The following is a 15,330-nucleotide window of genomic DNA, read 5'->3' on the forward strand; positions in this document are numbered from 1 at the left end:
CCTTGCACGCGCGGCAAGCCCCGTTCACGAATTTCTGGCCCATTAAGTTTGCAGATGATACAAAACTTGGCAAAGTAGTAGATAATGATGAGGATAGTTATAGTCTTCAGGATGACAAAGACATGATGGTGAAGTGGGTAGAAGCATGGCAGATGGCGTTCAATGAGGAGAAGTGTGAAATGATGCACTTTGGGAGGACTAATATGGAAAGACAGTAAACTATAAATGGCACGATTTTGAAAAGTGTAGATGAGCAGAGAGACCTTGGTGTCCATATACACAAATCCTTATGGTGGCAGGGCAAGTTGATCAGATGGTTTAAAAAAACATATTGGTTACTTGGGTTTATAAATAGAGGAATAGAATATAAAAGCAAAGAGATCATGCTAGAACTTTATAAATCACTGGTTAGGCCTCAACTGGAGTATTGTGGACAATTCTGAGCACCACACTTCAGGAAAGAAGTAAAGGCCTTTGAAATGGTACAGAGGAGGTTTACCAGGATGTTACCAGGGATGAGGGACTTCAGTTATGAGGAGAGGTTGGGAAAGCTAGGAATGTTCTCCTTGGAACAGAGAAGGTTAAGAGGTGACCTAATAGAGGTTTTCAAGATGATGAGAGGTTTTGATAGAGTAAATATGGAAAAAGTATTCCCTGTGGCGAGTGGATCAATAACCAGAGGTCATAGATTCAAAATCATTGTAAAAAGAGCTAGAGGGGAGATGAGAATTTTTTTGATTCAGTTGTCAGAATCTGGAACGCTCTATCTGAAAAGGTGGTGGAAGCTGATTCCGTAAATAATTTTAAAAGGGAGTTGGACAGGTACTGGAGGATGAGGAACTTACAGGGTTACGGAGAAAAAGCGGGAATATGGGACTAAGGACGACTGCTCTTTCAAAGAGCCGGCACAGGCACGATGGGCTGAATGGTCTCCTTCTGTGCTGTAAGATTCTATGATTCTAATAAATCCAATAGGGAATTCAGGATAAAATTCTTTACTCACAGTGGTGAGAATGTGGAACTTGCTACCACAGAGTGGTTGAGACGAATAGCATAGATGGATTTAAGGGGAAGCTAGATAAGCACATGAGGGAGAAAGGAATAGAAGGATATGCTGATAGGGTGAGGTGAAGTAGGGTGGGAGGAGGCTTGTGTGGAGCATAAACACCGGCATGGCCTGTTTCTGTGCTGCAAATTCTATATAAAAACAAGTTCCCTGCCTTTCACTGGCCCTTTGTTACATGGAGCAGTGAAACCTTAGAAAGGGAAAAGGAATAAATGCTTTAAAAAAATAAATGAAGAAGAGTTTCTCACTAATGGTGGCTTCATTATTTGACAGAAACGAACACTGAGAAACGGAACCACCACTGCGTGTTATTTTGCAACCATTCACACAGAATCATCTTTAAAGCTTTGCGACATCATAGGTAAGAGGTTTAGCCAAATGTATTTGCTAATATCAGAGGAAGAAAAGCCATCCCAACACAGTGAGTCTCTGTGCAAGTGAACAGTTGGGAGGGGTGGGTGGCGGGAGGGGGGGGGGGTGCTTTCCGTTTGCTTAGCACCCCGTTTATACTGGTAGGCAAACAAAATGGAAAGTCCTGCCCATTGGCTGCCCAACATCTGCCCCACTCAATTTTCAAAGGCTGCGTAGAGTGACGCCACAAGTCCCGGCCAGAATGGAGATGATTGGGTAATTCCCCCATCCAATCACGCCTGGAGACGGCACTGCTGCAAGTGACTGTGATTGATTCTACGCAAGTAATTTGTATTATGTAACTTTTTTAAAATTCGTTCATGCGATGTGGACGTCGCTAACAAGGCCAGCATTTATTGCCCATCCATAGTTGTCCCTGAGAAGGTGGTGGTGAGTCACCTTCTTGAACCGCTGCAGTCCGTGTGGTGAAGGTACCCGTACAATGCTGTTAGGGAGGGAGTTCTAGGATTTTGACCCAGCGACTATGAAGGATCGGCGATATCTTTCCAAGTCAGGATGGTGTGTAACTTGGAGGGGAACTTGGAGGTGGTGGTGTTCCCATGCACCTACTGCCCTTGTCCTTCTAGGCGGTAGAGGTCGCGGGTTTGGGAGTTGCTGCTGAAGAAGCCTTGGCGAGTTGCTGCAGTGCATCTTGTAGATGGTAAACACTACAGCCACGGTACGCCGGTGGTGGAGGGAGTGAATGGTTAAGGTGGTGGATGGGGTGCCAATCAAGCGGGCTGCTTTGTCTTGGATAGTGTCGAGCTTCTTGAGTATTGTTGGAGCTGCACTCATCCAGGCAAGTGGAGAGTATTCCATCACACTCCTGACTTGTGCCTTGTAGATGGTGGAAAGGCTTTCTGGAGTCAGGAGGTGAGACACTTGCCGCAGAATACCCAGCCTCTGACCTGCTGTTGTTGCCACAGTATTTATGTGGCTGGTCCAGTTAAGTTTCTGGTCAATGGTGACCCCCAGGATATTGATGGTGGGGGATTCGGTGATGGTAATGCCGTTGAATGTCAAGGGGCGGTGGTTAGACGCTCACTTGTTGAAGATAGTCATTGCCTGGCACTTGCGTGGTGCAAATGTTACCTGCCACTTATCAGCCCAAGCCTGAATGTCATCCAGGTCTTGCTGCTTGCTGGCATGAACTGCTTCATTATCTGAGGAGTTGCGAATTGCACTAAACACTGTGCAGTCATCAGCAAATATCCCCACTTCTGACATTATGATGGAGGGAAGGTCATTGATGAAGCAGCTGAAGATGGTTGGGCCTAGGACACTGCCCTGAGGAACTCCTGCAGCGATGTCCTGGGGCTGTGATGATTGACCTCCAACCACCACAACCATCTTCCCTTCTGCTAGGTAGGACTCCAGCCAGTGGAAAGTTTTCCCCCCCGATTCCCATTGACTTCAGTTTTACTAGGGCTCCTTGACGCCACACTCGGTCAAATACTGCCTTGATGTCAAGGGCAGTCACTCTCACCTCATCTCTGGAATTCAGCTCTTTTGTCCATGTTTGGACCAAGGCTGTAATGAGGTCTGAAGCTGAGTGGTCCTGGTGGAACCCAAACTGGGCATCAGTGAGCAGGTTATTTGTGAGTACGTGCTGCTTGATAGCACTGTCGATGACACCTTCTATCACTTTGCTGATGATTGAGAGAAGACCGATGGGGCAGTAATTGGCCAGATTGGATTTGTCCTGCTTTTTGTGGACCGGGCATACCTGGGCAGATTTCCACATTGTTGGATAGATGCCAGTGTTATAGCTATACTGGAACAGCTTGGCTAGAGGCGTGGCTAGTTCTGGAGCACAAGTCTTCAGCACAATAGCCGGGGTGTTGTCAGGGTCCATAGCCTTTGCTGTATCCAGTGCGCTCAGCCGTTTCTTGATATCACGTGGAGTGAATCGAATTGGCTGAAGACTGGCTTCTGTTCTGGTGGGGACCACAGGATGAGGCTGATATGGATAATCCACTCGGCACTTCTGGCTGAAGATGGTTGCAAATGCTTCCGCCTTGTCTTTTGCACTCACGTGCTCGGCTCCACCATCACTGGGGATGGGGATATTCATGGAGCCTCCTCCTCCTGTTAGTTGTTTAATGGTCCACCACCATTCAGGACTGCAGAGCTTTGATGTGATACGTTGATTGTGGGATCACTTAGCACTGTCTATAGCACGCTGCTTCCGCTTTTTAGCATGCATGTAGTCCTGTGTTGCAGCTTCCCAGATTGGCACCGCATTTTTAGGTACGCCTGGTGCTGCTCCTGGCATGCTCTTCTACACTCCTTATTGAACCAGGTTTGGTCCCCTGGCTTGATGGTAATGATAGAGTGAGGGATATGCCGGGTCATGAGGTTACAGATTGTGGTGGAATACAATTCTGCTGCTGCTGATGGCCCACAGTGCCTCATGGATGCCCAGTTTTGAGCTGCTCCATCTGTTCTGAATCTATCCCATTTAGCGCGGTGGTAGTGCCACACAACACAATGGAGGTGTCCTCAGTGTGAAGACGGGACTTCGTCTCCACAATGACTGTGCGGTGGTCACTGCTACCAATACTGTCATGGACAGATGCATCTGCGACAGGTAGATTTGTGAGGATGAGTTCAAGTAGGTTTTTCCCTCGTGTTGGTTCTCTCACCACCTGTCACAGGCCCAGACTGGCAGCTATGTCCTTCAGGACTCGGCCAGCTCAGTCAGTGGTGGTGCTACCAAGCCACTCTTGGTGATGGACATTGAAGTCCCCCCACCCAGAGTGCTATCCTCCACTCACTGCCTTTTGCTGGAGAAATAATCCTGCTTTTATTGGAAGACTCCGTTTGCTGTAGTGCATAGTGACTTTGTTTAAAATAGATTCTTTTTGCTGCTTGCTGTTTAAATAGACTCAGTTTGCTGTGAGTCCTGCTGTAAGTCTCGTCCTGCCTCCAAGACATTGGCTGACACAGTGGTGTCAATACTCACTCTGATTTTTGAATGGGTATCAAGATGGGTGGCCAGTATTCCCAACTGAAAAGGCAGGAACTTTATTTTAATATTTAAATCGGAGTACTACACTCGTTATAGGTCCTGATGTGATTTTTTGTGGACCAATGGCCAAGTAGCCACTGCAGGCTTCTCCAAAAGTGGGCCAGAAATGTTGTTTTCATTTTATTTTTGTGGAGCAGAAGGAACAGGAGTGATCCTTCTGGCTGCATAAAAGTACTTGGGCCCACTGAGGGCCCCTGTGCATGACCCCCTCCCCCCACCCCGCAGATTGTTGGTTGACATAGAAACTGACCAATTTTTTTCCCGCCCTACCTGTCCAGCAAGCTGCTTCTGAGCTCGCAGCTTGCCGGCTACATGCTAATGAGACCCAACCATAAAGATGTTTTCGGGGCCTCTCGCTGTGGTGATCAGGCGGGAAACACAATTACAACGATTTACCACCCCTCCCGATTAATGCACCAGGCACAAACTTGCCCCTTGGATGTAACTCCTCCTTGGCAGAGCCAGCGCAGTGTCCAGCGCATTCTGGGCGCATTTTACCGATTGCGACCGTAGCGGAAACTCCAGGTCTTGATGTTTTTAAAAATCCCATAAACAGGTAACTTTATGAAGACTAATTGATCTCTCCATGGTATTATTCATGAATAAGAATTAAAATAAAACTTGTACCTCTCTTTTCCTGTATGTAACTCACTACATGTCTCACACTCCCCCATTATTTTTCTCTCTCTCTCTCTCTCTCTCTCTCTTTGTCTTCTATTCTTTCATCTCTTTCTCTCTGGCTCCTAAACAGTTCATTGTCGTGCTTGCAACTCTGTCTCACGAATTCCCTTTCCCTCGTTCTGTAAATCCCTCCTTCCCTCATTCTCCTTTAGCCTCTGTATATCTCTCACAGTTTCTCTTCCTGTGTGCTTTTTCCTCCTTTGTGTATGTCTCCTACTCTGTATCAGAGAACTGTCCAATTCTCTCTCTCTCTCGTTTTCTTTCTTTTATTCTCTGTCTTTCTCCTTTTCTTTCACTTCCTATAGTGATCTGGAGGCAGACTTGAGCATCTGCAGTATTTTGCTATCGTTGAGCTTCTGATAGTTGATTTCATTGTGATCTCAAAGTGTGTATTGACACCACTGTGTCAGCTAATGAGTTGGAAACGGGGCGGGATTACAGCAAACCGAGTTTATTTACTCAACAAACAGGGTCTATTTTAAAGCAAACAGTCGATTTACTCCTGATCTGATCTGGCAAAGACTCGATTTTAAAATTCTCATCCTTTGTGTTCAAATCCCTTCAAGGCCTCACCCCTCCTTATCTCTGTAACCTCTTCCAGCCCTACAACCCTCCGAGATCTCTGCACTCCTCCAATTCTGGCCTCTTGCTCATCCCCGATTTGAATCGCTTCACCATTGGTGGCCGTGCCTTCAGCTGCCTAGGCCCTAAGTTCTGGAATTCCCTCCCTAAACCTCGCCGCCGCCTCTCCCCCTCTCTCTCTTGCTTTAAGAAGCTCCTTAAAACCTACTTCTTTGACCAAGCTTTTGGTCATCTGTCCTAATATCTCTATGTGGCTCGGTGTCAAATTTTGTTCGATAATCGCTCCTGTGAAGCACCTTGGGACGTTTTACTACATTAAAGGTGCTATATAAATACAAGTTGTTGTTGATATGTCAATGACATCCCGCCAACTAACAAGAGGGAGTGATGAAGTGTCTCCTCCCCCCCATCCCCTCTCCCCATTTCAGGAAGTGTGGGATTAGGTGGGGCTAACGAGGGTGAGTGGGGTAGAATACCCAGGGTTGCCTGGAAATGCTACCAGACATGCTCCTATGCTACTGCCAGGTGGTAAAGGGAAATGTGGAAGAAGTTGTCCCCTCTCCCTCGTTGGATCAGGATTTTCATCATAGCCCAAATGCAACAAATTGCGAATCCCCCAGTCACCACTCCACTGGAATCCCATTCCACTTCAGTGGTTGAATTTCTACTCTAATATTCGAGGAGTGCCTTTACCAATAATCTCTACAAATATATATATTAAATGTTGCCAATATCAGAACTAATAAGAAAGAAAGACCTGCATTTAAATAGCGCCTTTCACAATATCCCAAAGCACTTTACAGCCAATGAAGTACTTTTGAAGTGTAGTCACTGTTGTGATGTAGGAAACGCCGCAGCCAATTTGCACACAGCAGGGTCCCATAATGAGATAATAACCAGATAATCTGTTTTTAGTGATGTTGGTTGAGGGATAAATGTTGGCCAGGACACTGAGAACTCCCCTGCTCTTCTACGAAATAGCGGCCATGGGATCTTTTATGTCCACCTGAGAGAGCAGACGGGGCCTCGGTTTAACGTCTCATCCGAAAGACGACACCTCTGACAGTGCAGCACTCCCTCAGCACTGTACTGGGAGAGTCCGCCTAGATTTTTATGCTCAAGTCTCTGGAGTGGGACCATGAACCCACGATTTCTGACTCGGAGGCGAAGTTGTTACCTACTTAACCATGGCTGACAGTAGTTGGAGTGAAGAAATTGATTAACTAATAATTTAGCTGAAAATTAATATATATAAATGAGAAGTTTAGCTGATCAATTAATTGATATATATTTATCAATTGATAGCAGTTGAAAATGAAGCACCTTTCCCTGCCTTCATGCACAAAAGCCCATCGTGGTCTATTCAATAGAATCCTTTTACTGTTAACCAGGGTAAAACAGAAATGATAGCATTACGTTGCATTAAAATGGGAGACATTTCTGTTGGAAACAAAGCTGTGAATAAATAGTGGTTTTTTTTCTTCTTTTGTACAGATAAATTTGGCCAGCGTGCTTTTGTGGGTAAAGTTTGTATGGACATTAATGACCCGTATCCTGCATATAAAGAAACAACAAGGGAAGCTGTGAGTGAGACAGAAAGGTAAGGTTCTTCCTATGAATCGTTCTGCGTTGTCGAGTACTGCAAGTTTCAAACATGCAGTCATTTGATTTTGCTTCCTTTGACTAAACCTTGCAACCTTATTGTCATATTTGACCCCGAAATGAACTTCCGACCACAAATCCGCAGCATAACAAAGACTGCCTATTGGATAGAGAACTGGTTGTCGGACAGAAAGCAAAGAGTTGGAATAAACGGGTCATTTTCCGAGTGGCAGGCAGTGACTAGTGGGGTACCACAAGGATCGGTCCGAGGACCCCAGCTGTTCACAATATATATTAATGATCTGGACGAGGGAATTGGATGTAATATCTCCAAATTTGCAGAAGACACAAAGCTGGGTGGGAGGGTATGCTGTGAGGAGGATGTCGTGAAACTCCAGTACGATTTGGACAGGTTGGGTGATTGAGCAGAAACATGGCAAATGCACTATAATGTGGATAAATGTGAGGTTATCCACTTTGGTGGCAAAAACAGGAAGGCAGATTATTATTTGACTGGCAATAGATTGGGAGAAGGGGAAGTGCAAAGAGACCTGGGTGTTCTTGTGCACCAGTCGCTGAAGGTAAGCATACAGGTGCAGCAGGCGGTTAAGAAGGCAAATGGTATGTTGGCCTTCGTAGCAAGAGGGTTCGAGGACAGGAACAAGGATGTCTTGCTACAGTTGTACAGGGCCTTGGTGAGACCGCACCTTGAATATTGTGTGCAGTTTTGGTCGCCTTACCTGAGGAAGGACGTTCTTGCCATGGAAGGAGTGCAGCGAAGATTCACCAGGCTGATACCTGGGATGGCAGGAATGACGTATGAGGAGAGATTGTGTCGATTGGGCTTATACTCAATGGAGTTTAGAAGATTGAGAGGGGATCTCATCGAAACCTATAAAATTCTGTCAGGCCTGGACAGACTAGATGCAGGAAGGATGTTTCTGATTGCTGGGGAGTCCAGAACCAGGGGTCATAGTCTAAGGATGAGGGGTAAGCCATTTAGGACAGAAATGAGGAGGAATTTCTTCACCTAGAGAGTGGTGAACCTGTGGAATTCTCTGCCACAGAGGGCGGTGGAGGCCAGTTCATTAAATATATTCAAGAAAGAGTTGGATATATTTCTTAAGGCTAAAGGGATCAAGGGATATGGGGAGAAGGCAGGGACAAGGTACTGAATTTGGATGATCAACCATTATCTCATTGAATGGCGGAGCAGGCTCGAAGGGCCGAATGGCCTACTCCTGCTCCTATCTTCTATGTTCAGATTCAGATTAGATTTATTTGCCATATGTAACAAGTACAATGGAATGCTTGTTCCCCGTAGGGACGCGTCAGCTATAAATACAGCGCTACGTTCACAGTCAATACAATGGCTTCCCGTGGCAGTGGGAGCACGATGTCCCTCAGCCGCTCCGTCCTCCTCTTCACCGCGGCCTCCTCCTCACTGTTGCCGGCTCCACGTGTGGTGGCCTGCTTCTCCCGCTCTGGCCACCATGCCCGGCTCCCCTCCTCCCATCTGGACTGCGAGTTACCCGAAATGGAGCTGCCGGCCGACGTGCTGCAGCGTGTCGTGAGTCTGCTGCTGCTGCTCGTTGCGCTGCGCTCCTCTGCCCGACTCGCCAAACACATCGTCGGGATGTGAATGCTCCAATGCGGCCTCCTCTTCACTGTCGCCGGCTCCACGCTCCACGGCCCGGGGCCTACTTCTCTCTCTTCACAGGTCGGCCTCTGGCCGCCATGCTCGGCTCCCCTCCTCCCAGTTGGAATTCCTTCCCGCCGAGGAGCTGCCGGCCGACGTGCTCCAGCGGGTTGGCTTGGCTGCTGCTGCTGCTCACCGCGCTGCGCTGCCTCTGCCCGACTCGCCGAGTACCTCGCTCCGGTTGCGGGAGCGAGCGGCGAGAGCTGGCCGCCCGAAACAGGGAGAGCAATCTCAGCACCGGACCATCACGGCCGCCATCTTGACTTCTATGTTTCTATGTTTCCACCTGTGTAACATCGCCTGTCTCCGCCCTTGCCTCAGCTCATCTGCTGCTGAAACCCTCATCCATGCTTTTGTTACCTCTAGACTTGACTATTCCAACACACTCCTGGCTGGCCTCCCACATTCTACCCTACACAAACTTGAGGTCATCCAAAACTCGGCTGCCCGTGTCCTAACTCGCACCAAGTCCCGTTCGCCCATCTCCCCTGTGCTTGCTGGCCTGCATTGGCTCCCGGTTAAGCAGCGCCTCGATTTCAAAATTCTCATCCTTGTTTTCAAATCCTTCCAAGGCCTTACCCCTCCCTAGTGCTGTAATCCCCTTCAGCCCCACAAACCCCCCCTGAGAACATAAGAACATAAGAAATAGGAGCAGGAGTAGGCCAATCGGCCCCTTGAGCCTGCTCCGCCATTCAATAAGATCATGGCTGATCTGATCCTAACCGCCAATCCACTATCCCAGAACCATCTCCTGAATCTAACAGAATTAGACACACGAAATAGGAGCAGGATCAGGCTACACGGCCCCTGGGCCCGCTCCGCTACCCACAGGGCCATGACCGATCCGAACCTAGACTCATGTCCAAATTCCTGCCCGCTCCCCGTAACCTTTAATTCCCTTTACTTCTAGGAAACTGTCTATTTCTGTTTTAAATTTATGTAATGATGTAGCTTCTACAGCTTTTTGGGGCAGCATATTCCATGGACCTACCACCCTCTGAGTGAAGTAGTTCCTCCTCATCTCAGTTTTGAAAGAGCAGCCCCTTATTCTAAGACTATGCCCCCTAGTTCTAGTTTCACCCATCATCGGGAACATCTTCCCCGCTTCCACCCGATCCAACCCCTTCACAATCTTATATGTTTCAATAAGATCGCCTCTCATTCTTCTGAACTCCAATGAGTAGAGTCCCAATCTACTCAACCTCTCCTCATATGTCCATCCCCTCATCCCCGGGATTAACCGAGTGAACCTTCTTTGTACTGACTCGAGAGCAAGTATGTCCTTTCTTAAGTATGGACACCAAAACTGTACGCAGTATTCCAGGTGCGGTCTCACCAATACCTTGTACAACTGAAGCAATACCTCCCTATTTTTATATTCTATCCCCCTAGCAATGAAAGCCAACATTCCATTGGCCTTCTTAATCACTTGCTGCACCTGCATACTAACCTTTTGAGTTTCGTGCACCAGGACCCCCAGATCCCTTTGTACTTCAGTACTTTCCAGTTTCTTGCCATTTAAGATAATAACTTGCTCTATGATTTTTCCTGCCAAAGTGCATAACCTCACACTTTCCAGTATTGTATTCCATCTGCCAAATCTCTGCCCACTTAGCCTGTCTATGGCCCCTTGCAGGTTTTTTATGTCCTCCTCACTCACTGCTTTCCCTCCCATCTTAGTATCATCTGCAAACTTTGATATGTTACACTCGGTCCCCTCCTCCAAATCGTTAATATAGATTGTAAAGAGTTGGGGATCCAGCACTGACCCCTGCGGAACACCACTAGTTACTGATTGCCAGTCTGAGAATGAACCATTTATCCCAACTCTCTGCCTTCTGTTAGATAGCCAATCCTCTATCCATGCCAGAATATTACCCCCAATCCCGTGATTTTTTATCTTAAGCAATAATCTTTTGTGTGGCACCTTGTCAAATGCCTTTTGGAAGTCTAAATACACTACGTCCACTGGTTCCCCTTTATCCACCCTATACGTTACTTCCTCAAAGAACTCCAGCAAATTTGTCAAACATGACTTCCCCTTCATAAAACCATGCTGACTTTGTCCTATTAAATTATGATTATCCAAATGTCCTGTTACTGTCTCCTTAATAATGGACTCCAAAATTTTACCTACCACAGATGTTAGGCTAACCGGTCTATAGTTTCCAGCCTTCTGTCTACTGCCCTTTTTAAATAAGGGTGTTACATTTGCAGTTTTCCAGTCTGCCGGGACCTTTGCCGAGTCCAGGGAGTTTTGGAAAATTATTACCAATGCATCCACAATCCCTACCGCCACTTCCCTCAAGACCCTAGGATGTAAGCCATCAGGTCCAGGTGATTTATCCGCCTTGAGTCCCATTATTTTACCGAGTACCACTTCCTTAGTGATTTTGATCGTGTTTAGCTCCTCCCCCCCCTTTAGCCCCCTGTTTGTCCAGTGTTGGGATATTCTTAGTGTCTGCTACTGTAAAGACTGATGTAAAATATTCATTCAGTGTTTTTGCCATCTCCATATTTCCCACCATTAATTTCCCGGTCTCATCCTCTAAGGGACCAACATTTACTTTAGCCACCCTTTTTCTTTTTATATAACTATAAAAACTCTTACTATCTGTTTTTATATTTTTTGCTAATTTACTTTCATAATCTATCTTCCCTTTCTTAATCAATATTTTTGTTATTTTTTGCTGTCTTTTAAAGTTTTCCCAATCCTCTATCCTCCCACTAGATTTGGCTACCTTATATGCCCTTGTTTTTAGTCGAATACTATCCTTAATTTCTTTACTTAGCCATGGATGGCTGTCTTTTCTTTTACACCCTTTTCTTCTCAGTGGAATATATATTTTTTGGAAGTTGTAAAATAACTCCTTAAATGTACACCACTGATCATGTATCGTCTTTCCCTTTAACCTATTTTCCCAATCCACTCTACTCAATTCCGCTCTCATACCTTCATAGTCTCCTTTATTCAAGCTTAGCACGCTTGTTTGAGATCCAACCTTCTCACCCTCTAATTGAATATGGAATTCAACCATGTTATGGTCACTCATTCCAAGGGGATCCTTTACTAGGACATTTTTAATTAATCCCGTCTCGTTACACAGGACCAGATCTAAGGTTGCTTGCCCCCTGGTCGGTTCAGTTAGATACTGCTCAAGAAACCCATCCCTAATACACTCAATGAACTCATCCCTAATACACTCAATGAACTCATCCTCAAGGCAGCCCTGCCCAATTTGATTTGTCCAATTAATATGATAGTTAAAATCCCCCATAATTATAGATGTTCCCTTATTACAAGCCTCAACTATTTCCTGATTGATACTCCGTCCAACAGAGTTGCCACAGTTCGGAGGCCTATAGACTACGCCCACTAGTGTTTTTTTCCCCTTATTATTCCTTACCTCCACCCAAACTGTTTCATTATCCAGATCTTTTGACCCAATATCATTTCTCTGTATTACAGTGATTCCTTCCTTTATTAACATAGCCACCCCACCTCCCCTTCCTTCCTGCCTGTCCTTCCTGATCGTTAAATAACCTGGTATGTTTAATTCCCAGGCATTGTCACCCTGCAGCCATGTTTCTGTAATGGATATCTGCACTTCTCAACTTCTGCCCTCTTGAGCATCACTGATTATAATCGTTCAACCATTGGTGGCCGTGCCTTCTGTTGCCTTGGCCCTAAGTTCTGGAATTCCCTGCCCAAACCTCTCTGCCTCGCTACCTTTCTGTCCTCCTTTAAGACGCTGTTTAAAACCTACATCTTTGACCACGCTTTTGGTCACCTGTCCTAATTTATCCTTATGTGGCTCGGTGTCAAATTTTTTGTCTTATAATACTTCTGTGCAGCACCTTGGGACGTTATACGATATTAAAGGCGCTATATAAATACAAGTTATTGTTTTATATTGTTATAAATTGGAAACCATTCTGGCGACTGTTCTAAAAAGAAGCCAAGCCAATTCGCTTGGCTTCTTCGTAATGGGCCAAATCTTGCTGGATTGGAACATCTCATGGCGAGCCCTGTTAGTTAGACTTCTTCCCGCATCCTTCAGCTCCAAAAATTTGCGCTGTATCTTGCTGGAGGTGCGAGCTGATAACGACGCAGCACGGGCAACGGGGCATCTGGGACCTCAGTGAATGATGGGACCAACAGTCTATCTCCTCAACCAGCGAGATATAAGGATTGGGAAATAAACAGGAATGATGGAGAAGGAAATAGTGAATTAGAGTGAAACCAGCTACAGGAAGAGAAATAAAGAAAGGAAAAGAAAGACTGGATTAAGAGAGAGAGAAAAAAGAGACAGAAAGGAAAATAAGAAAATAATTTTAAAAATTCAAATTTGATCTTTTAAAAATCTCTAACAATTTATGACATGCAGGAATGAGACTCCACAGTTTAAATTGTTCCCTCTCTGGGCTGGAGAGGTTGATTGGCATTGCATTAGCAATTATCACGTTAAAAAAGATACTTACGCTATTAATTACCAGCCCTAGCTTTCTGTGACAAATTTAATGGGCAATTAATGTGCAAATCCAGCAAGTTCTTAAAAATAACGTGGAGGCTAAGGGCGAGATGCCGTTTGTGTGAAGCAATCGGCGGAGCGGTATAAATCGACCAGCAAGTTCTGGAGATTCGCAACTCTTCATCCCCTGAACTTGCTGGCTGATTTGTGCATTAATAATGGCGTGCATCATTAACACAGTTATTTTTCCAGCAAGATCTAGCTTAGTGTTGTAGTCATTACTCAATGAAATAATAAATAGAAGCTCAGTTAGGTCTTCTCTAAGAGTTTACCTCAGTTGTGACTGTCAACAATTCATTAACTTTTCAATTATTATTAACCGATAAGAGTGCAAGGAGCCAATTTTTCTGCAGTCAAGTCCGAGTGAATGAACCATTTCTACAGCAAAGGTCAACAAAAGAAGGCTCCACTCCTTTATGTTGCCCCTATATTTCCGGTGCTCCCCCTCAGGATCAGAACTAAGTTTGCACCTGCAATGGGAACATGGTAACATAGAAACAAGAGTAGGCCATTCAGCCCCTCGAGCCTGTTCCGCCATCCATTTAGATGATGGCTGGTTGCCATGGAAAGGAAGTGGGAAGAGGGTGTTCCTAGCCCTCCCACCTCGCTCTCCTGCGGCTTTGTCCGAAAGGCGCCCATTTGCAAGAGTGTCTGAAGAAGCTGTCAGTGGGTCTTGTGCCTGGGACACCTTGGGATCGGAAATTGTGCAGGGGTCAAGGCGGCGAGGCAAGGAATTCTGCAAAGGTGCCCTTTTCTTGTAAGTATCCCAACAACCAACAACTAAAACAGATGATCTAGTCATTTATCTCAATGCTCTTTGTGGGACCTTGCTGTGTGCAAATTGGCTGGCGCGTTTCTTACATTGCAACAGTGACTACTCTTCAAAAAGTACTTCGATGGCTGTAAAGTGCTTTGGGACATCCTGAGGTCATGAATGATGCTATAGAAATGCGAGTTCTTTTTTTTTCCTTCGCGATTGGAGCTATGCACCAAATGCATTCAAGTGCCGGCTCCCTGGAAAATCAGAGGCTGAGGCCAATACTATGCCTGAGGCGTTCGGTTCACAGCTATGTGATCCAGGCACAAAATGGCTGGCAATCCGTGTGATAGGCTCATTAGGCCCCTGAGACATATTTAAATAAGATGCTGCTGTTGGCCAATAATGCGGATCTGATGTTCCTAATGTGTTGTGAGAGATGTGCCTGGGCACTTGCCAATTATGTAAATGGACTAACCTTGCATTATCAAATGAAGTCAACCTAATTCTATTTGGGCATATATATTCCTCCAATTCTGGCCTCTTGCGCATCCCTGATTTTCATCACTCCACCATTGGCGGCCGTTGCTTCAGCTGCCTGGGCCCTAAGCTCTGGAATTCCCTCCCTAAACCTCTCCACCTCTCTACTTCTCTTTCTCCTCCTTTAAGTCGCTCCTTAAAAACCTACTTCTTTGACCAAGCTTTTGGTCACCTATCCTAATATCTCTTTTTATGTGGCTTGGTGTCAGATTTTGTCTGATAACGCTCCTGTGAAGCACCTTGGAACGTTTTACTACATTGAAGGCGCTATATAAATGTAACTTCTTGTGGTTGTATCACCTCCACTCTTGGGCTACATTATTGGATTTATCAATGAAGATAAAATGGAATGGTGGCATGGTTGTAACATGGACTTTTTCTTTATTTTTGCCAATTTTCTCCCTTTCCCCACCAGCCTTGACGGCACTG

At 45.8% G+C, this 15,330-nt stretch overlaps 1 protein-coding gene and 1 long non-coding RNA gene across 3 annotated transcripts in view; one reads left to right on the forward strand and one right to left on the reverse strand.

Moving 5' to 3' along the window:
• Positions 1 to 15,330, reverse strand: part of LOC147124743 (uncharacterized) — a 77,752-nt gene that overhangs the window by 20,928 nt on the left and 41,494 nt on the right. The gene's annotated exons all lie outside the window — the stretch shown is intronic.
• Positions 1 to 15,330, forward strand: part of gda (guanine deaminase) — a 71,906-nt gene that overhangs the window by 20,773 nt on the left and 35,803 nt on the right. For both annotated transcript variants that reach the window (XM_085992514.1, XM_085992523.1), the window contains 2 exons: positions 1,340 to 1,427; positions 7,266 to 7,371. In XM_085992514.1, coding sequence (XP_085848640.1) covers positions 1,340 to 1,427; positions 7,266 to 7,371 — 194 coding nt within the window. The remainder of the gene's footprint in view (positions 1 to 1,339; positions 1,428 to 7,265; positions 7,372 to 15,330) is intronic.

The sequence above is a fragment of the Somniosus microcephalus genome, chromosome 1 (assembly GCF_052327205.1).
Source record: "Somniosus microcephalus isolate GS21.2 chromosome 1, FLI_Smic_1.0, whole genome shotgun sequence".
NCBI classification, from domain to species: Eukaryota; Metazoa; Chordata; class Chondrichthyes; order Squaliformes; family Somniosidae; genus Somniosus; species Somniosus microcephalus.